At 53.9% G+C, this 22,260-nt stretch overlaps 1 protein-coding gene across 2 annotated transcripts in view; it reads left to right on the top strand.

Moving 5' to 3' along the window:
- The first annotated feature begins 1,113 nt into the window (after positions 1–1,113).
- The window catches only part of LOC137448774 (phosphofurin acidic cluster sorting protein 1-like), a 58,463-nt gene continuing 37,316 nt past the window's right edge, over positions 1,114–22,260 (top strand). For both annotated transcript variants that reach the window (XM_068153618.1, XM_068153619.1), the window contains exon 1: positions 1,114–1,354. In XM_068153618.1, coding sequence (XP_068009719.1) covers positions 1,161–1,354 — 194 coding nt within the window. In that variant the 5' untranslated portion in view covers positions 1,114–1,160. The remainder of the gene's footprint in view (positions 1,355–22,260) is intronic.

Consider the following 22,260-nt stretch of genomic DNA (forward strand, 5'->3'; position numbering starts at 1 on the left):
TGCTTCCTGCTGTCCCCTGGAACAGCCCCCCAGCAGTGCAGTGGTTGGTGTTTGTTAAAGGAGGAAAACACATCGGAACAGCATCCGAGAGGGGAGGAGTGGGCAGCTCCGTGCTGGGATCCGTGCCGTGCACCAGAGGCAGACACGGGCGAGGAAAGGGGCAGAGTGCGAGGTGGGAGCATGTGATAGGGCTCGTATCACTGAAACTGACAGCTGAGGTGAATGGCTGCTGTGCCACAGGCCCTGCCCCTGCACACGCTGCAGCCCCACAGGTGCTGTGCTGGGTCCTTGTCCCCTCCGGGGCTTGTGGGGAAGGAGTCAGCTTCAGCTCCCAGCTTCCCCTTACAAGGCTTGGCTTGCGTTCAGCTTCAGCCTGCCGGGCCCGCGGGTCTTGGCTTTCCTCCCTGAGGCACCCTGAAGAGGATTCCTCGCTACGTGCGCCCGCTGAGCGCCCGCGCCGTTCCGGGCATGGCCGTTCCGGGCATGGCCGTCCCCAGCGCAGCCCCCGAGGGGAGCTCCGGCGACCCCTCCGCGACATCCCCTCCCTCCCCCCGCCGCCCCCCCCCCGCGCAGCTCCTGCACGAGGGGGCTGGGAGCCTGCCCCGCTGCGGGGACGGGCGGCGGTGGCGGCGCGAGGTTCCCTGTTGCCATGGCAACCGCGCGAGCTAGGCCTCGAGCCCCCGGCGGGCGGGCGGGCGGGCGCGCGCACGACCACACCCCTCCACGAGCTCGCGCGTGCCGCGGCGGCGGCTGCGCTTCAAAAGGATCGCCGCCACGCGCCCCCCTTCCCGCATCCGCCGGGGCTCGGCGTTCTTCCCATTGGCCGCCCCTCTCCCCGGCCGCCTCTTCCATTGGCCTGCCGGCCCTTTCGGCTGCCTTCCCTCTCGGTTTCTATTGGCTGGGTCGACCGATTCGCCAGTCCTCGCGCTCTCCCTGGCTCCGATTGGCTCCGTCTCGCGCCGCAGGCCGCACCCTAGCCGCGCTCTGACTGGACGGGGGCCCGAAGCCCCTCCCCTCCGCCGCGCCCTGCCACGCTTCGGTTGGCAGCCTCGGGAAGAGCGGGCCCACCCCGGCCCGCCCCGCCGCGCGAGCGAGCGCGCGCGTCCGCCAAGGCGGAGGCCGGCGAGGGGCTCGGGCCGCCCCCCGGCGACGGCGGCGGGATGGCGGCGGCAGCGGCGGCGGCGGCGGCGGCTGGCGCGTTGGGCTCGGGATCCACCGCGGGGCCCCCGGCCATGGCCGGCGGGACGCCGGCGGCGGCGATGGCGGCGGCCGGCCCCCCCGGGCCGGTCCCGGTGCCCATGAACCTATTCGCGACGTGGGAAATCGACCGTTCGGCGCCGAGCTGCGTCCCCAGGTGAGCCGCGCCGCCCGGGGCCTCGCTGAGGGGCCGCCTCGCTCCGCTGCGTGGCCTCGGTGAGCCGTGCGAGGCCGAGAGCGGCACGGGCATGGGGGGGCTAGAGGCGGTCCCCGGGCGGCCTCCGTGCTGCTCCGCTGTCGGCGGCCCCCGCAGCATCCCCGTCCCGCCGAGCCGCGGCCGCGCCCCCTCCGTGGCGGCTGGGCGAGAGGCGAAGGCTGACCCCTGCCGCCGCTCCCCCGCCCTGCCGCCGCTCCCCCGCCCGGCGTGCTGCGAGCGGCGCCGGGGGCCGGCGGGGCTGGGTGTGCCAGCCCCAGACCACGGCTGCGTTGACTCCATGTTGCGGCCTCAGACTGGCGTGTGCTGTGATGGCCATGGCAGAGCTCGGGGGAGATCGGCTCCTGAAGGCTGCCGCTCGGCCTCCGACGGCTCTGCAGCCGCCCCTGGGGGCCGGGCAGTGGCCAGCTCGCACCGGTGGGGCACCTGTGACACCGCCGCTCCGGGCCACAGCCAGCAGCGGAAAGGGTTCCCTGCCGCCCGCTGGAGCCGCGGGGCAGGCGGACGAGCCGCAGGGTGCCGGTGTCGTCGCTCACGGTGTGGTGCGGGGTGTCGCCAGGTTTGGAGTGCTCAGGGGAAGAATGTGAAGAGCCAGGAGGTGCTGGAGGCATTCATGAGCTAAGCGTGTTTTGGCCCACTCATCAGATGTTGGTGAGGAGGCCTGCTTGTGAGGCTTGATTCAGGAAGTCGGTCTGGATCCCTGTGTCTCCGGGCGGGCGGTGCGTTGCCTGCAAGTGATGTATTCGAGTGCTGCACAAAAGCCGGGGAGGCCGGCTTCAGTAGGGGGGAAAGAGTCGTTCCTGTAGGGAAGGAGAGCATCAGCCGTTGTGAAAAGCCTGCAGCGGGGCGATGTGTTTGTAGGAAGAAACTTGGCGACTGGGTGGCCACACGGCTAGGAATAGAAATGTTCCAAAATACTCTGAGCTGGCAGAGAAAGTCTTTGTGGTTGCAGTGCCCAGGAAAGTCCTGGGCTGAGCAGGCTGCACATGGGAAGGAGTTTGCAGCATGTGCACTGGCTCCTCACGGGCAGCTCTTGATGACACATGCCGGGGCTGTTGTGTCGAGCAGGAAGCAGTGATCCTTCCATAGCTTGAAAGTGACTCGAGGTATTGTTTGTTTGTGTGTGGGTAGGTTACTCCCAGGCTGGAATTTGGAGAGCAGGACAGAATTAGCAGGTTGACTTCCTGCAGAAAGAATTTGCAGATCCAGAGCACAGAACCCAGTGGCCATGAAGCATGGTTGGTACATAGCCTTCACCAATGGAAGTGCTGCGAGAACACGAGCCAGCAGTGTGCCCAGGTGGCCAAGAGGGCCAATGGCATCAGAAATAGTGTGGCCAGCAGGAGCAGGGAGGTCATTCTGCCCTGTACTCAGCACTGGTTAGGCCACACCTTGAGTACTGTGTCCAGTTCTGGGCCACTCAATTTAAGAAGGACATTGAGACTCTTGAATGTGTCCGGAGAAGGGCAACAAGGCTGGGGAGAGGCCTCCAGCACAGCCCTATGAGGGGAGGCTGAGGGAGCTGGGGTTGCTTAGCCTGGAGAAGAGGAGGCTCAGGGGAGACCTTCTCGCTGCCTACAACTACCTGTCAGGAGGTGTTAGGCATTAGGTAATAGGTTGGACTCGGTGATCTCTGAGGTCTTTTCCAACCTGGTTGATTCTATGAACAAAGGAGAGTAGGAACTGCTCTGAGCAAATCAAAGGGAGGATGATGGGGAAGAGCGTGACTGAGTTTCTCAGTGGTGGGATGGCAGTGGGTGAACATGCATGGTGTGTCATCAGTGTAAAAGTTGTCTGTCTGAAGAGCTGCTCTTTGGCCCATGAATCCTGTGCCTTTTCGTGAGGGCAGTTTCCCACTGGCAGTAGGTAGATGCCTGTCCTAAGGCACAAGCCTCTTTGCCTGTTGACAGACATGGGAGGCAGTCATCTGACACACCAGCTGGGAGGAAACTGTGGTGAAATTAATCTGAGGTATTGTCTCTGGGATGTCTTCAAATGCAACATTTGTCAGGATGGGAAGAAGCAGATAGAATAGAATAGAGTAGAATAGAATAGACCAGAATAGAATAGAATAGAATAGAATAGACCAGACCAGGTTGGAAGAGACCTTCAAGATCATCACATCCAACCTATCATCCAACACCACCTAATCAACCAAACCTGCAGTGATAGGATGAGGGCCAGTGGTTTTAAACTAGAGGAGGGCAGATTTGGATTGGACATTAGGAAGAAGCTCTTCACTATGAGGAGCACTGGAACAGCTTGCCCAGGGAGGTGTTGGAGGATCCATTCCTGGAGGCATTCAATGTAAGGCTTGATGGGGCTCTGAGCAGCCTGATCCAGTTGCAGATGTCCCTGCTTACTGCAGAGGGGGTTGGACAGCATGACCTTTGAGGGTCCCTTCCAGCCCAGTGCATCCTGTGACTGTGTTGACTCTTTTCCCATGGCTCAGCTGTTGTGTTCAGCGTTCTGTGAATGCTGTGGCAGGGATAAGGCATCGCACTTTGAGGTGAGAGGTACGAGTTGTGTCGTGGCTCATGTGCCAGTATTAGAACCATAGAAGCATGGAGGAGTTTCAGCTGGAAAAGACCTCTAAGATCATTGAGTCCAGCCACAGACCTAAGACCACTGTTGAGCTCAGGCTGCAAAGGCAGATTCTACCTGTATAAACTGTGCTGTGAGTGGCACTGCAGGGACTCACACACATTGTGTTGTTTCGTCCAGAGGGCCTCCTATCTCAGCATGATGCATGAGCTCAGATACATTCCAAGTCCTGCTGCCAACCACACAGTGTGCTTGAACACAGTGTCTCCTGCCTGTGATAGAACAGCTTTGACTTGGGGAGATGCCTGTGCTTCGGGCTCAGGCTGTGAGGCTGCATATAGGATCACAGAGTTGTTTCATTTGGAAAAGGCCTCTAAAGGTCACTGAGTCCAGCCATCCACCTGAGCCCACCATGACCATTAAACCATGTCCCAAAGTGCCATGCCCATGTATTTCTTGAACACCTGGAGGGATGGTGATCCACCACCTCCCTGGGCAACCTGTTCCAATGCCTGACCAAGTATGTGCCTGGGGAGGGACTTTTTAGGGTGTCGGGGAGTGATAGGACTGGGGGGGAATGGAGCAAAACTAGAAGTGGGTAGATTCAGATTGGATGTGAGGAAGAAATTCTTCCCCATGAGGGTGGTGAGAGCCTGGCACAGGTTGCCCAGGGAGGTGGTGGAAGCCTCATCCCTGGAGGTGTTTGCAGCCAGGCTGGAGGTGGCTGTGAGCAACCTGCTGTAGTGTGAGGTGTCCCTGCCCATGGCAGGGGGGTTGGAGCTGGCTGATCCTTGAGGTCCCTTCCAGCCCTGACAATTCTATGATTCTATGTTCAATGTGCACCCTCAGGACATTATGTTTCAGAAGATGCCCTAAATTCTTTCTTGGTAAAACTTCCAAATGCTGGAGAACTTCACTCATTGGAAAGCCTAATGAATGTCTTGGGAGGAGAGCAGCTCTCTGAAGTACAACTGGAGAGAGCTCCTACGTGACCTGTGCTGTGCCCCATGTGGTGATCCTCTGAAGGGCTAGGAGTTGGATGCTCTGTCTCTGCAACGCTGTTGTCTTATTTGGGCAGCCAGGATCTGTTACCTGACACCTCATGCAGCTGGCTGGATGCTTTCCTTTGCCTGAGGTGGGGAAAGCCTTGCAGTGGGCAGCCCATGTCCTGCAGGAGTAATACCTTCTTCTCTGGAACAGCTGCATTCAGCCAGGTTGGCAGCATCTCACAGCCCCATGAGCTACACTGCTCTGTCAGCTCTGGATTCATGAGGCTGCTTCCTCTTGGCAACCCTTAAGAGGTTTCTTCTCTGAAGCTGATTTCATAGAATCACAGAATGGTTTGGGTTGGAAGGGACCTTACAGATCATCTGGTTCTAACCCCCCACCATGGGCAGGAACACCTTGCACTAGGCCAGATTGCTCATGGCCTTTTCCAACCAGGCCTTGAACACCTCCAGGAAGGGGGCAGCTGCAACCTCCCTGTGAGTTTTTTTGGTGAAGAGCCTCTGAACTGGATGTTCCTTTAAGAAGCACTCCTTCCAGCTGCAGTAATGTGTGTGTTTATAGGCTTGAGATGTTCTTGAGTGATTTACTGGGTAAATCAGGGATTTTCATGGTAAACTTCCAGCCTCAGCAAGATTCTGCTCTGTTTGGGTAAGCTACAGAGTTACACCTCTGGGGATGTTAAATGATTCCAGACTGTTCCCTCAAAAGATACTCATGACAGACTGGAGTAGGTCCAGGCAGGGAGTATTTGGGAGAGGTTCCAGCTTCTTGTGAGGAAGTGGTCTCTCACAACTGGCGATGTTTGCTGGGTTTGAATTATGGTTTCCTTTCAGTCCTACGTAGAAACCAACATGTTGTTAACAGCCACTGCCTTGCTTACTGTTCTTCATCCTGTGTGCTAGGCTGCATCTGATGTGTTGTGCACTATCTGTCACTCTCTGTGGCTTGTCTGTCATAAAACTCATGAGGTTGTTTCAGTTGGAAAAGACCTCAAAGATCTTCGAGTCCAACCATCACCCCAAGGCCACCATGAGGAGACACCCAAGAGCAAAGCTGTGGGGAGTTACCTGGGGTATTCCTTCCTTTCTCACCCTCACAGAATGGGGCAGGTACTTTCTGTTGCATTGGCAGTAGGAGGGTTCCTGTGAAGTTCCCTGATTCTGAAGGTAGGCTTTGGTTTCCTTGTACTTTGTGTGTTGAAGTTAATGCTTTTGGCAGCTGTCACCCTCTGAACACCAAGACTGGCAGCTTTGCTTTCCTGAAGGGTGAAGATCTTATTTTGAAGCTGTAAGCAGATGTTGCTCTCAAGGAAGGTGTCTAATAAAATCATAGAGTCATTTTGGTTGGAAAAAGATCTCAGAGGTCACTGAGTCCAACCACAAACCTGAGACCACCACGGCCACTAAACCATGGCCCCAAGTGCCACGGCCCCAGGTTTCTTGAACACCTCGAGGGGCAGTGAGTCCCCCACCTCCCTGGGCAGCCTGACCACCTTCCTGACCACTCTTTCCTTATATCCAACCTACCCTCCCCTGGCACAATTTCAGTCCATTTCCTCATGTTCTGTCAGCTGACACTGGGGAGAAGAGACTGACCCCACCTCCCTGCAGCCTCCCCTCAGGGAGTCGTAGAGAGCAATGAGGTCCAGTGCCTGACCACTCTTGCAGGAAACAAGTTTTTCCTCATGTCCAGCCTCAAGCTCCCCTGGCAGAGTTTCAGGCCTGTCACAGAGGAGTGCTTGGGATTTATCCTCTGGCAGTGTTAGGTTTCCCTTCCCAGCAGACAATCAGTGAGGGGGTGTCTGTTATTCCTTCTTTCCGCTCGCTAGCGGAGCTCGGGCCGAGTGTCCCCTGCCAGCGTGATCGATGTGGGTGTGGGCTCCTCTCAGAATATTAATAGGTGACTTCCCTCAAGACTTAATTTGCTTTGAAGTACCTGCCATGCTGCCTCCTGGCCTTGCTCTCCAATGTTTCATTCATGAGCTGGGCTGTGTTAGCTCCGTTGTCTGATGGCTTATCAGGAATGTTGCCTTGCTCTGGTTGTGCCAGAAGGCAGCGAGGGCTCATTCTGCTTCCTCTGCTGTACTCAGTGACTTCTGGTTCATTACCAGCAGCCACATAGTATGTTCACAGCACATCCCCCTCAGGGAAGGAGATCTCTTGACCTTTATGCTGTCAAAAGGATGAATTGCTGAGAGCCAGTATCTCATGGAGCCCCTGCAGCAGATCCATTCTTTGATGAAATCCATTTGCAGTATGGCTTTAAGCTGGAGGAGGGCAGACTGAGACTGGATATTGGGAAGAAATTCTTTACACTGAGGGTGGTGAGACACTGGAACAGGTTGCCCAGGGAATTTGTGGATGCCCTCTCCCTGGAAGTGTTCAAGGCCAGGTTGGAGGACAGGGCCTTGAGCAACCTGGCCCAGTGGAAGGTGTCGCTGCCCATGGTGGTGGGATTTGAAGGAGATGATCTTTAAGGTCCCTTCCAGCTCAAACCATCCTATGATTCTAGACTGAGTTCCCAGTCAACTTCAGAAGAAGTTAATTCCAAAGACAGAGGCAGAGGTGAGAAACACTGCATTTGGTAGCATGCAGATGAGTATGTGGACAGGGCTGTTTGGTTGTGTATTCCTCTCAGGTCACAGCTTTCAGCATCCCAGCTGATGGGGAAGCTGTGCTTCTGTCTGAGCTTTCTTGGATTGCTTGGGGGTTTTATTTAAGGACATCAAAGCTGGTGGATACTGTTTGGGAAAACAAAAAGTGAGAGTATCTTCCTCTTCTGTGTGGGATGTGGCAGCAGGACCTGGTGTCTGCCTCTGGGGAAGCAGACAGCTGAAGGGACATTGCTCTGGTCGTTGGAAGTCTCTGGTTGGATACCTGGGTACACTCCTTGGCAGTGGCCTGGAAGAAGAAATGGCTTCTTTCAGATGCTGTCACACATTGCAAGTGTAGCTACAGAGAGCACTCCACATTCTGCAGGGTGATTCAGGCTCTGTGCACACAGATGAAAATGACACTTCTTCTTTTCTGCAGGCCCTTTGCAATGCCACATCTGTTATAAATCTACTGCCCATCATCTCCTGTGCTCTCTATGTTCCTCCTGTCTCATCTTTGCTCCTGGCATTCAGGGCAGCAAGGCTGGGGAGAGGCCTTGAGCACAGCCCTGTGAGGAGAGGCTGAGGGAGCTGGGGTTGCTTAGCCTGGAGAAGAGGAGGCTCAGGGGAGACCTTCTTGATCTCTACAACTACCTGAAGGGAGGTTGTAGACAGGTTGGGGTTGGTCTCTTCTCCCAGGCGAGCACACAGTCTCAAGCTGTGCCAGGGGAGGTTTAGGCTGGAGGTGAGGAGAAAGTTCTTCACTGAGAGAGTTGTTAGCCATTGGGATGTGCTGCCCAGGGAGGTGGTGGAGTCCTCATCCCTGGAGGTGTTCAAGAGGGGATTGGATGTGGCACTTGGTGCCATGGTTTGGTTGTCAAGAGGTGTTGGGTGACAGGTTGGACTTGATGATCTCTGAGGTCTCTTCCAACCTTGGTGATTCTGTGATTCTGTGTGGTCCAACCTATTGAGAGATTCCATTTAGTAAATAAAACCTCCCAGTGCACTGTGCCTGCTATTCCAGTTTTTCTGGGCTCTCCTTATTTCTGTACTCATGCTGACTTCTGCACTTCCTTCTTCTCATGCTTCTTACTCTTCAGTGCAGGTATGTCTTCTCCCAGGCAACAAGCACCAGAACAAGAGGACACAGTCTCAAGCTGTGCCAGGGGAGGTTTAGGCTGGATGCTAGGAAGAAGTTCTTCATAGAAAGAGAGATTGGCCTTGGGAATGTGCTGCCCAGGGAGGTGGTGGAGTCACCATCCCTGGAGGTGTTTAGAAAGAGCCTGGATGGGGTGCTTGGTGCCATGGTTTAGTTGATTAGATGGTGTTGGATGATAGGTTGGACTCAATGATCTCAAAGGTCTCCTCCACCCTGGTTAATTGTATCCTGTTCTATTCTTCTGTAGTGTGAGAGGCAGAGCATGTGGGTCCAGCTCCTGAGCAAAAAGACAATGCCCAGGTGCCATGCTCAGCTGGGTATTTTCAGCTGTTGTTTGGGTTTGGTTTGTGGTTGGCTTTGGAAAGTGAAGACAAGACTTGCCCAGCACTTCAGCAGCTGTGTTGAAGGGACCAAGCATGAAATCTAGATGAGACACCACGGCTCTCCAGCTTGTGTTTCTGCTGAGATCAGGAGAGATCTCAAGGAATACGTGGCCATGGCACTCTGGGACGTGGTTTAATGGCCATTGTGGTGTAGACTTGATGGTTGGACTCAATGATCTTAGAGGTCCTTTCCAACCCAAACAATTCTGTGATTCTGTGATTTTTCCCTTGCTCCTGCCTTGCCTTGCACACCTGTGATTGACTCATTTTTAGGTCTGAACCTTCCTGTTTCTCTTTTCCAAGTAGTTTGCTTGCTCTCAGCCCTTGGAGACTCTTCTTTGTGAAGCTGCAGTGCCCACATGTTCTTGTGTGGCCTGCATTTTGCAGGTGGAGTATGTTAGTGATGTGTTTAAAATGGGTTTTAAAGGCCTTGGTTTTTTTTTCCCCCACTGTTAATGAATGTTTGGGGTTTATTTTTGTTTTTTTTAATTAGGTTTTCTGATTGATTTTTTGAACAGACTCACAGAATTGGTTTGGTTGGAGAAGACCTCAAAGATCACCGAGTTGAGCTGTCAGCCTAAAACCACCGTGGCCATTAAACCGTGTCCCAGAGCGCCAGGCCAGACTGTTCCAGACTCCACCACCCCCCTGGGCAGCCTGTTCCAATCCCTGACCACTCTTGCAGGAACAAAATCTTTCCTCCTGTCCAACCTGACCCTCCCCTGGAACATTTTCAGGCCATTCCCTCTCATTCTATCACCTGATACTAGGGAGAGGAGACCAACCCCCACCTCAGTCCAACCTCCTCTCAGGGAGCTGTAGAGCAAGGAGGGCTCCCCTCAGCCTCCTTTTCTCCAGACTAAACAAGCCCAGCTGCCTCAGCTGCTCCTCATGTGTGCATCCCTGAAATAGTCTCATCAGTTGACATTTCTCTCAGTCCTCTCATACCTTATGCTTGAGGCTGCTTGCTCCAAGTGCTTCTTGTGTGCTCCTCTGTCAGAGGCAGGCTCAGGCTGTCCTTTGGCTCTCACAGCATACTCTAGATATGAATAATTTACTATATGAATAATTCACCATTATTTTTATTCCTTGTCTGTAAAGCCCCTTGGACTTCTCAAGGGTTTTCTTTCTCTGTTATATTCCTTAATCTCTGGTCAGGCAACTGTTCCCTTTACTCTGCACTTAGACTTTGTCCATCTCACCTACCCATTGATAAAGTGCCCATAGCTATTGCCTTGGCATCCAGCTGGCAGCTGAGCCCCACACAGCTGCTCACACACTGCCACTTCCTCTCAGCCTGCTGGAGTGGGAAGGAAGATCAGGAAGAAGAGGCAAAGCCCCTTGGGGTGAGATAAGCAAAGTTTACCAGGACAATGCAAAGAAGAAACAGCAGAAATGACAATACTGCTGCTGAAGGAATATATGAAGTGAATGAAGTCAATTGCTGACACTCACCCAGCTGTGCCACTGGCCAAAAAACCTCCTCACCTGCCCTCCCCCTGTATAGCAGGCATGATGTCCATATAGACTGGTAGAATGGTTGGGGTTGGAAAGGACCTTAAAGATCATTTAGTTCCAATACCCTCACCATGGGCAGGGCCACCTTCTGCTGGGCCAGGTTGCTCAGTGCCTCACCCACACTGGCCTTGAGCACCTCCAGGGAGGGGGCATCCACAGCTTCCCTGGGCATCCTGTTCCAGTGTCTCACCACCCTCACTGGAAAGAATCTCTTCCTAGGATCCAGTCTCAATCTGCCCTCTTCCAGCCTCAATCCATTCCCCCTGTCCTTTCCCTAGGAGTCCTTTCCCAGTATGGTGCAGAACACCTCCCTGGCTGGCTCAGATAGCTTCTTGTGAAGAAGTGAACTCTCTGCTAGCTGAACCCAGAGCACTAATTTGGGGATAACTTTTATCTGTTGCAATACTGAGAGCTGGGGCTGTTCAGTCTGGAGAAGAGAAGGCTCCAAGGTGACCTCATTGTGGCCTTCCAGTATCTGAAGGGGGCTACAGGAAGGCTGGGGAGGGACTGCTCAGGATCTCAGGCAGTGATAGGACTAGGGGCAATGGAATGAAGCTGGAGGTGGGGAGATTCAGGCTGGAGGTGAGGAGGAAGTTCTTCCCCATGAGAGCGGTGAAGCCCTGGAATGGGTTGTCCAGGGAGGTGGTTGAGGCTCTGTCCCTGGAGGTGTTTAAGCCCAGGCTGGCTGAGGCTCTGGCCAGGCTGATCTAGTGTGGGGTGTCCCTGCCCATGGCAGGGGGGTTGGAACAAGATGATCCTTGTGATCCCTTCCAACCCTGACTGATACTGTGATAGTGATCAGTGGAAGCATGGACAGGTCAGCCTCATTTCAGGGACCTGCTTCACCCACAAGAGTCTGAGCAGAGAGCTGCATTTTCCAAGCTCTGGCTGTTAGCAAGTTGTGTTGCAAGTGGGTGAGAAGCCTGCATACAAATTCAGCACTTCTGGTGAGAATCCTTCTCTTCATGGAAGAGGCTTAACTGGGCAGCTCTGTAGAATTAAACTGCTTTTGGTTTTCTTCCCTTTAGAAATACATTTTTTTCTCCTTACAGTTACGAAGAAGCCTTAATACCAGAGATAGATGTCCATGCTGTCACTTCCCCAGACCTGTGTCCCTTCAGTCCCTCCCCTCTGCCCTCTTCTTATGGTATTATCATGCTGAGACAGTGGAACAGGTTGCCCAGAGAGGTTGTGGGTGCCCCCTCCCTGGAGGTGTTTAAGGCCAGGTTGGATGAGGCCTTGAGCAGCCTGGGCTAGGGGAAGGTGTCCCTGCCAGTGCCAGGGGATTTGGAATTAGATGAGCATAGAAGAGAATCACAGAATCAACAAGGTTGGAATAGACCTCAAAGATCATCAAGTCCAAGCTGTCACCCAACACCTCCTGACTGCTAAACCATGGCACCAAGTGCCACATCCAGTCCCCTCTTGAACACCTCCAGGGATGGGGACTCCACCACCTCCCTGGGCAGCACATCCCAATGGCCAACAACTCTCTCAGTGAAGAACTTTCTCCTCACTTCCAGCCTGAACTTCCCTTGGTGCAGCTTCAGACTGTGTCCTCTTGTTCTGATGCTGGTTGCCTGGGAGAAGAGACCAAGCCCCTCCTAGCTACAACCTCCCCTCAGGTAGTTGTAGAGAGCAATGAGGTCTCCCCTGAGCCTCCTCCTCTCCAGGCTAAACAACCCCAGCTCCCTCAGCCTCTCCTTGTAGGCCCCCTCCAAGCCAGCCCATCCTGTGTATCTATGAGTGATGTTCCTGAGCCTGCAGGTGGTTGTGTCTGAGGTGCAAGTCAGCTCAAGGAAACAGGATGTTCGGTGGGTTTGCTACTTCAGAAGCTGCAATGAAACCTCAACTCTGCTTTCATGGGGAGGAGGGAAGTCAGGCTGTGCACTGCAGAAGCTTCTGCATGGCACATGGTCCCTTCTTAGTGTGCATGGAGCTCACTGCCAGGACAGGCTGGAGCACTGAGGATGCCCTTTCTGTGTTCTGAGTCACTGCAGCAGGGTTTGCCAGACAGGTGTCTGTTGGCACTTGAACAAATGTCTGCAGCAGAGAGCTGGAGGAAGTTGGTGTGGGTCAGTGAACTAACCCTGACCTCCTTTCACTGCTTTTCCCAGCTTGGCTGGATTGGCACCTCTCCAGCAGACTTGGAAGTGTGCTCCAGCAAGCTCTGCCAGGTGATGAGTGCCGGGATGTAGCCTGTCCCTATTAGCACTTTCAAACTCGGTTGAAAGGTACTTGTCGCTCCCTCTTAAGCACTTGGTTGTTCTCCTGTGGTGAAGGCTGTGAGTGGTGGTTTTGTAATCACTCCGTGCTTTGTGGGGGTGAATTCATTAACACCGAGAGAGAGCTGCTCAGCAGCGGCTGTGGTGTCAGACTGCTGGTGCTGTGGCTCCGGGGAGCTGTGCTCTGAGCACCTTGCCATGCCGCCGGCTGCTGCTCCCATCCAAGCTGCCTCTGCAGCAGCCTTTCTTAAAGCAGCCTTGGGTTTGGAGGTGCAGCAATCTTGCTGCCTGGGTAGACAACAGCTGCAAATCTGTTCTGCTTTTCAGAAAGGCTCTGGGACATTGCAGTATCACCAAGGTTGGGAGAGACCTCAAAGATCATCGAGTCCAAGCTGTCACCACAGACCTCATGACTAAACCATGGCACCAAGTGCCACATCCAGTCCCCTCTTGAACACCTCCAGGGATGGGGACTCCACCACCTCCCTGGGCAGCACATTCCAATGGCTAACAACTCTCTCAGTGAAGAACTTTCTGCTCACCTCCAGCCTAAACCTCCCCTGGCACAGCGTGAGACTGTGTGCTCTTGTTCTGGTGCTGGTTGCCTGGGAGAAGAGACCAACCCCCACCTGGCTACAACCTCCCTTCAGGTAGTTGTAGAGAGCAATGAGGTCTCCCCTGAGCCTCCTCTTCTCCAGGCTAAGCAACCCCAGCTCCCTCAGCCTCTCCTCACAGGGCTGTGCTGGAGGCCTCTCCCCAGCCTTGTTGCCCTTCTCTGGACACCTTCAAGTCTCTCAATGTCCTTCTTAAACTGAGGGGCTCAGAGCTGGACACAGGACTCAAGGTGTGGCCTAACCAGTGCTGAGCACAGGGCACAATGACTTCCCTGCTCCTGCTGGCCACACTGTTTCTGATGCAGGCCAGGATGCCCTTGGCCTTCTTGGCCACCTGGGCACACTGCTGGCTCATGTTTAGGCGGCTGTCAATCAGCACCCCCAGGTGCAGCAATGCTAATGCTGTTCAGGATGAGAGGAAATAGCCTCCAGTTGATTCTGTGATGCCTAATTCCAGCGTGGCTAAACTGAGAGCAGATCAATGTGCTGCTGCAGGCTTCCACTTTTCTTCTGCCTGCCCTGAGGTTGCTTTTTGGGCAGGCTCCCAAGTGAGCAGCTGGAATTTCAAGCAGAGTGATCTTAGGCACAGCAATGAGCAGTTAAAGGTGGGGATGTTTCTCCAGTGATGTATCCTTTCTGTTGCCTGTGGAAAAACCTGACTTTCAAAAGCTTGTAGTCACTAGAGCTCTGCAGAAGAGAAGACTGAGAGGAGAGCTCAGCAGTGTTCATAAATGTCTGAAGGGTGGGTGTCCAGAAGAAGGGGCCAGGCTCTTTTCAGTGGTGTCCTGTGATAGGTCAGGGAGCAGTGGACACTAACTGGAAGGAAGGAACATGAGGAAAAAAAACTCTTTGCTGTGAGGGTGAGGAAGCACTGGAACAGGCTGCCCAGAGAGGTTGGAATAGAATAGAATAGACCAGGCTGGAAGAGACCTTCAAGATCATCCAGTCCAACCTATCATCCAACACCACCTAATCAACTAACCCATGGCACCAAGCACCCTGTCAAGTCTCCTCCTGAACACCTCCAGTGATGGTGACTCCACCACCTCCCCAGGCAGCCCATTCCAATGGGCAATCACTCTCTCTGTGGAGAACTTCCTCCTAACATCCAGCCTGAACCTCCCCTGGTACAGCCTGAGACTGTGTCCTCTTGTTCTGGTGCTACTTCCCTGGGAGAAGAGACCAACCTCTGCCTATCTACAACCTCCCTTCAGGTAGTTGTAGAGAGCAATGAGGTCTCCCCTGAGCCTCCTCTTCTCCAGGCTAAGCAACCCCAGCTCCCTATTCTACTGGGCACGGCAGCGAGACGTAGATTCAGATCCAGGATCTGAAGTTACCCTCTCGGCTTCTGGTTGAAATAACTCCTTTCCCCTGCTTGAAGCCACAGCTGTGACCCCTTGTTCCCCTTCTCCCCACTTGGTTCCCAGCTGCTGGTTTCCATGCTGCAAGGTTGCTGTTTCCTTGCCTGTGCTGGCAGGGCTGTGAGGGTGCAGAAATGATCTTGAGGTGTGGCGGGGTTCCTCCCAGCGCCGATGGCCTGTGGCGCAGCGCCAGAACTCAGGAAGGAAGGAATCTGCCCTTCTTGGGAAAGAGAGGCCCTCACAGAGCTGCCCTTGTGCTCTTCTGTGTTTCCCTGAGATGGAAAGACAAAGCTGAATTAGAGGAAATGGCTGGGGCTTCTGCAGACTGGAGGGGCTGGGCTGGGAAGGCAGAGGCCTTCCTGAAAGCAGAGAGAAACCATCCGAGAGCCAGAGCATTCATAGTATCAGTCAGGGTTGGAAGGGACCACAAGGATCAGCTAGTTCCAACCCCCTGCCATGGGCAGGGACACCCCACACTAGATCAGCCTGGCCAGAGCCTCATCCAGCCTGGCCTTAAACACCTCCAGGGCTGGGGCCTCAACCACCTCCCTGGACAACCCATTCCAGGGCTTCACCACTCTCATGGGGAAGAACTTCCTCCTCCCCTCCAGCCTGAATCTCCCCACCTCCAGCTTCATTCCATTCCCCCTAGTCCTATCACTGCCTGAGATCCTGAGCAGTCCCTCCCCAGCCTTCCTGTAGGCCCCCTTCAGATGCTGGACATTCAGATGCTGGACATTCAGATGCTGGACATTCCTTGCTGCCTGATCTGGATGCTGCCAAATGGGAATCCCTGGAACGGGCTGAGAGGACCACAGTAACTGTCAGGGTCTGGGGGAAGGTTGGGGAGCAGTTATGTAAAAGTCAGCTGGGATTCTGTTTTGGGCTTTCTAATGCTGTTTGTGCAGACAAAAGGCTTTGCTTCTGGTAGGGGCAACTGATGTCTGCATGGCTTGCAGCGGAGCATGAGGGAGGCTAATGGCTGTGTGAGCCGGCGGCACGCACAGCGTCCTGGGACAGGCTGTCTGGGCAGCTGCTTCCTCAGGAGAGGCTTCTTGGCAATGTGCTTATTATCTGGAAATCAGCTTGTGTGACAGGAGATACCAAGAGGCTGTGGCAGAGCCTCACATCCTGTTGTGGTTGGTGCTGCACGCTGTGCTGTTACGCAACGTGGCTGCGCTGTGGAGGTTTCACTCCGTGGGCTGGGTGGATGTGGGTGTAGGGGAAGCAGAGGTGAATGGATTCATCCAACAGGTAAAAAGTGGCAGAGATGGATTAAATCTCCCCTCTCTGCCCACAACCAGGTCTGCATTCCAAATTCCTTCTGTAAAAGCAGTGAAGTCTGAGTGGAGCATTGCCTGGGGATGTGGTTATGTCACTGTGGCTCTCCTGTGCACGTGGTGGGACAGCAGCAGTTGTTTGGTGTGGTTTGCCCTCAATTAATTCTCTGCCTAGAGGGGTTGCAGAGTGTCCTGTGCTGGGGACTCTCAAGACCCATCTGGATGTGTTCTGTGTGACCTGCCCTAGGTGATCCTGCTTTGGTACGAGGGTTGGACTTGGTGCTCTCTGGAGGTCCCTTTCAACCCCTACCATTCTGTCACTCTATGATTCTACTCTCCCCAACCCCCCAGTGGTTGGGTATTGTGGGTAACACAGCAAGTGAGTAGCAGCCTCATACAGGAAACTGCTAAGAAAATGCCCAGTGTCTGCCCAACTCTCTGAGCTTCTGATCTGTTTGCCTGATTTTGGCCTGACTTGGCAAGGGCCACTGTCTCAAAGAGCCATGTTCCAAAGAAACCAGTGCTTAGAGGGAGGTTGGAGGTCACAGAATGGCAGAATGCCAGAGTGGAAGGGACCCTAAGGATCATCTGGTCCAACCTTTCTAGGTGAAATTATAGTAGAAATGGGATAGCCCAGCACCCTGTCAAGCTGAGTCTTAACACTGTCCAGTGTGGGGGAGTTCACTGCTTCCCTTGGGAGATGATTCCAACATCCAGCTGTTCTCATGGAGAAACATGTTCTTCTGGAGCCCAGTCAGAACCCCCTCAGGAGTAACTTGTACCCATTACCACTTGTCTTTTCCATGGGATCCTTGTACAAAGGGTCTTAGTGGATCCCCTGTGATGGAGAACTTGACACCCTTCCAAACCCCTGTTTGCAGGTTGGTGTGCCTGGGTACGTTGCAGGGATAGCTCCAGGCATCTTCAAGCTTTGCTGTCTTTTTCCAGAGGGGTGGCACTGAGTGTTGAGAGGGGAAGTGAAGAAGAGGAGACAGCCTGGAAAGAGCTGATGTAAGCACAAGACAGGAGGTGGGAGAGAATGGTGCATTCTCAGGCTAAGCTGTTTCATGAGTAGCAGTAGCTTGAGCAGTGTGTGAGCAGTGATCCTTCCAGCAGTGCATCAGTGAGGATATGGAATGTGAATGGAAGCAGGCTGGGGTGGGAATGGTTTCAAGGAACCTGCTCCATTCTTCCTTTGTGCAGGAAGGTGTGCTCACTCCACATGAACAGAGGTAAATGTGCCTTGAAACCAGGGAGGTGAGAAGTGTCTGACATGAGTAAGGAGGTAAAATTAGCAACTCTGAACACACCTCTTAAGCAATGGGAGGAGGAAAGGTTTAACAGCCACCCCCTTGCCTGAGAGCTTCTGCCTACTCACAGCCTAATCAAGGGGAGGGAAAGGAAATCTCTTAACCTTATTATGGTTTCTTAACTACAGTAAGCAATGCTGTTACTGTCATCCTTTAATCCTGACACCACTGGACCCAAATGAGACCAGAGGAGTCTTGATTCCATACCCCTGCAGGCAGGGCTGTGATGTGTGAGGCAAGTCACCAAACCTCTCTGGGCTTTGACCGTTACCCGACGAAGCTGTAAGGAAATTTCACCCTGGCCGCTCGGAGTTTGTCCAAGGATTGTGAGGACAGTTGGCCCCCAAGTGTGAGTCCTGTCCACCTGTCCAGGTGAGGAATGGAATAGACCAGGTTGGAAGAGACCTTCAAGATCATCGTGTCCAACCTATCATCCAACACCACCTAAACAGCTAACCCATGGCACCAAGCACCTCATCAAGTCTCCTCCTGAACACCTCCAGTGATGGGGACTCCACAACCTCCCTGGGCAGCACATTCCAGTGGGCAATCACTCTCTCTGTGTAAAACTTCCTCCTGACCTCCAGCCTGAACCTCCCCTGGTGCAGCCTGAGACTGTGTCCTCTTGTTCTGGTGCTGGCTGCCTGGGAGAAGAGACCAACCCCTGCCTGGCTACAACCTCCCTTCAGGTAGTTGTAGAGAGCAATAAGGTCTCCCCTGAGCCTCCTCTTCTCCAGGCTGAGCAACCCCAGCTCCCTCAGTCTCTCCTCACAGGGCTGTGTTCCAAGCCCCTCACCAACTTTGTTGCCCTTCTCTGGACTTGTTCCAGCAAGTCAACCTCCTTCCTAAACTGAGGGGCCCAGAACTGGACACAGGACTCGAGGTGTGGCCTAACCAGTGCAGTGTCCAGGGGCAGAATGCCCTCCCTGCTCCTGCTGGCCACACTGTTCCTGATGCAGGCCAGGATGCCATTGGCCCTCCTGGCTGCCTGGGCACACTGCAGGCTCATGTTCAGCCTACCATCAACCAGCACCCCCAGGTCCCTCTCTGCCTGGCTGCTCTCAGCCACTCTGACCCCAACCTGTAGCACTGCCTGGGGTTGCTGTGGCCAAAGTGCAGAACCTGGCACTTGAATGACTGCCTGGCTGCTGCTGGGGTCTCCAGCCCCTCTTTTAAGAGGCCTGGACGCTTCATATACCTAAGTGTCTTTGGGGGGGGATGTTCTAAGCTTTCAGCTTAGCTCCTGGTAGTTCCTCCTTCTTGAGAAGAGTAACACTGAAAAAACATTCCCAAGACCTGTGGCCATGGTTATTTCTGCTCTGGGTGGCCAGCAGAGCTCTGAAATGGGCATGAAACTGGCCCACAGGCTGCGACAGTTTGTGCTGTGCTAGGGGAGTGGGCTTTGGGGGAGATGCAGTCAAGACAGATAGTGGCTGATGGGGCAGCAGAAGTGGTCAACACCCCAGCTGAGCCCTGCTGTGAGCCAAAGGCAGAGCTGTTGGTTATTGGCCTCCAGAAGAGCTTACACTGTGCTCTGAAAAATGAGGAGGCACTGGTGTCTAGCCCAGATTGTCATGGAAGACACTTCTGTTGACATGGCTATGAATAGATGTGGGGTCCCAGGTGACAAAAGATTAATAACTTTGCTTAATTACAACCTTGGGTTTTTTTTTCCCTGATACTCTGAGAGCAAATTACTTTTCAAGGAGAACTGGCTGTGAGCTGTGCAGGGTGTCAGAACTCTCCTGGGGAAGAAGGCAGAATTAAGTAGATCAAGGTTTAAAATCCAGGGTAGCTTTGTGTGAGAGAAGCTCCTTGGTCTCTGCCTTCAGGGTAGATTGTGATTACAACCCAAGGTTTCTGTTGAGGTTAGAATTGTTCAGTGCAGATCTCTTACAGCCAAGTCTAGAAGTTCTTGAAGTACTTTTTGAGTGTCAAGCTCTGGGGCCCCCAGCACAAGAAGGACATTGAACTGCTGGAGCAGGTCCAGAGGAGGACCACAAAAGATAGTCAGAGGGCAGGAGCACCTCCACTATGGGGACAAGCTGTGAGAGTTGGGGCTCCCAGGGAGACCTTACAGCAGCCTTCAAGTGCCTGAAGCAGGCCTACAATAGAGCTGGGGAGGGACTTTTGACAAGGACTTGTAGTGATAGGATGAGAGGGAATGGCTTTGAGCTGGAAGAAGGGAGATTTAGATGGGAGGTGAGGAAGAAATTCTTTCCAGTGAGGGTGGTGAGACACTGGAACAGGCTGCCCAGGGAGGTTGCCCCTTCCCTCGAGGTGTGCAAGGCCAGGTTGTACAGAGCCTTGAGCAACCAGGTCTAGGGGAATGTGTTCCTGCCCATAGCAAGGGGCTGGAACTAGATGGTCTTTAAGGTCTCTTCCAACCCAAACAGTTCTCTCATTCTGTGACTTTGGTTTTGCCATACCATTCACAGCCTGAAACACCAGGACTTCTTGCTGCTGCTGAGTTTCACCACACTCCTTCAAGTAGCATTCAGATCCCTGACAGAGAACTGACTTGGAGCATATTCACCTGAGCTGGATGCTTCCTTTCCTCTGAGGGGAAAAATCTTTCTCTTCCATGAGGAGACACCCAAGAGCAAAACTGTGGGGAGTTACCTGGGGTATTCCTTCCTTTCTCACCCTCACTGAATGGGGCAGGTACTTTCTGTTGCATTGGCAGCAGGAGGGTTCCTGTAAAGCTCCCTGATTCAGAAGGTAGGCTTTGGTTTCCTTGTACTTTGTGTGTTGAAGTTAATGCTTTTGGCAGCTGTCACCCTCTGAACACCAAGACTGGCAGCTTTGCTTTCCTGAAGGGTGAAGATCTTATTTTGAAGCTGTAAGCAGATGTTGCTCTCAAGGAAGGTGTCTGATAAAATCATAGAGTCATTTTGGTTGGAAAAAGATCTGAGAGGTCACTGAGTCCAACCACAACCCTGAGACCACCACGGCCTCTAAACCATGGCCCCAAGTGCCACGGCCCCAGGTTTCTTGAACACCTCGAGGGGCAGTGAGTCCCCCACCTCCCTGGGCAGCCTGACCACCTTCCTGACCACTCTTTCCTTATATCCAACCTACCCTCCCCTGGCACAATTTCAGTCCATTTCCTCATGTTCTGTCAGCTGACACTGGGGAGAAGAGACTGATCCCCATCCCCCTGCAGCCTCCCTTCAGGGAGCTGTAGAGAGCAGTGAGGTCTCCCCCTCAGACTCCTCTCCTCCAGCTTAAACAACCCCAGTCCCCTCAGCTGCTCCTCACCAGCCCTGGTCTCCAGAGCCTTCCCCAGCTCTGTTGCCCTTCTCCTGACACTCTCCAGCACCTCAGTGTCCTTCTTGGAGCGAGGAGCCCATAACTGAACGGAGTTTCAAGCTGCAGCCTCACCAGTGCTGAGTCCAGGGGCACAATCACTTCCCTGCTCCTGCTCACCACACTTTCCCTGATCCAGGCCAGGAGGGAAAATAAGGCATTTTCCCATCAGGACAAGTCATGGGATTTCAGGGGCTGGAAGGGAACTGTAAGGATCATCTAGTCCAACCCCCCTGCCAGAGCAGGATCAGTGGGTGGGCTGCTCCTCAAGCACACCTTTCATAATCAGATCTGTCTCTATGCTGTGAAGTGTTGGGCTACACCCAGGGCTCAGAGTGGATGTATAATCATGCTCCTGACTGCAGGCAGCTCCTGAAGCCCCAGCTCCAGAGCAGAACAAAACATGCTGAGTGTTAAGTCGTTCTTCAAGCAGCTGCTGTCCTGCAGATGAGAAAGCTGGGCTATGAGCTGTGTGGTTGAGTTTTTCCCCCTCTCCTTTGGGATGCATTTCAAGCTGTTTCTCAATGGCTGTTGGCAGACTTCCAGCCTCTTGCTGCCTTACTAAATCACCTGGAGTGTGAGGAGTTTAGCAACACATGGGAATTACAGCGAGCAGAAGGCAGCCTGACCTCAGCTCAAGAGAGACACTGCTGAGCCCCGGGAGCACAGATGGAAAAGCCTGCCTGGAAGTGGTACTTGGGGTGATTGGTTAGTAGGAATTTGAGTGCAAATCCAGCACTAACTCCCAGCAGCTGTTGACAGCTGTAGCAGGGCGTGGGGTAGGAGCAAGCCGGTTGGAGTTGGTTTCTCTCTTCTTAGTTTTATCACCAAGCTAAAGGAGAATGGAGAAAGGTGATAAGAAGGTGGCCCCTCGTGACAGGAAGGGGTTTGAGTTTGTGGAGCCTGTCTAGAGGAGGGCAACAAAGCTGGTGAAGGGTCTGGAGAACAGGGCTGGTGAGGAGCAGCTGAGGGAACTGCAGCTGAGGGAACTGCAGCTGTATAGTCTGGAGAAGAGGAGGCTGAGAGGAGACCTCTGCTCCCTATGACTAATTCCAACCCCCTGCCATAGGCAGAGCCACCTCACACTAGAGCAGGTTGTTCAAGGCCTTTTCTAACCTCTAGGGAGGGGATTAGTTGATAGGTTGGATGTGATGATTTTGAAGGTCTCTTCCAACCTGGTCTGGTCTCTTCTCTTTTCTCTCCTCTCTCCTCCTCTCCTCTCTCCTCCTCTTCTCTCTCCCTCTCTCCCTCTCTCCCTCTCTCCCTCTCTCCCTCTCTCCCTCTCCTCCCTCTCTCCCTCTCTCTCCCTCTCTCCCTCTCCCTCCCCCCCTCTCTCCCTCTCTCCCTCTCTCCCTCTCTCCCTCTCTCCCTCTCTCCCTCTCTCCCTCTCTCCCTCTCTCCCTCTCTCCCTCTCTCCCTCTCTCCCTCTCTCCCTCTCTCCCTCTCTCCCCTCTCTCCCTCTCTCCCTCTCTCCCTCTCTCCCTCTCTCCCTCTCTCCCTCTCTCCCTCTCTCCCTCTCTCCCTCTCTCCCTCTCTCCCTCTCTC

The sequence above is a fragment of the Melanerpes formicivorus genome, unplaced genomic scaffold (assembly GCF_026170545.1).
Source record: "Melanerpes formicivorus ecotype bairdi unplaced genomic scaffold, bMelFor1.0.p_v2 SCAF_26, whole genome shotgun sequence".
Classification (NCBI taxonomy): domain Eukaryota; kingdom Metazoa; phylum Chordata; class Aves; order Piciformes; family Picidae; genus Melanerpes; species Melanerpes formicivorus.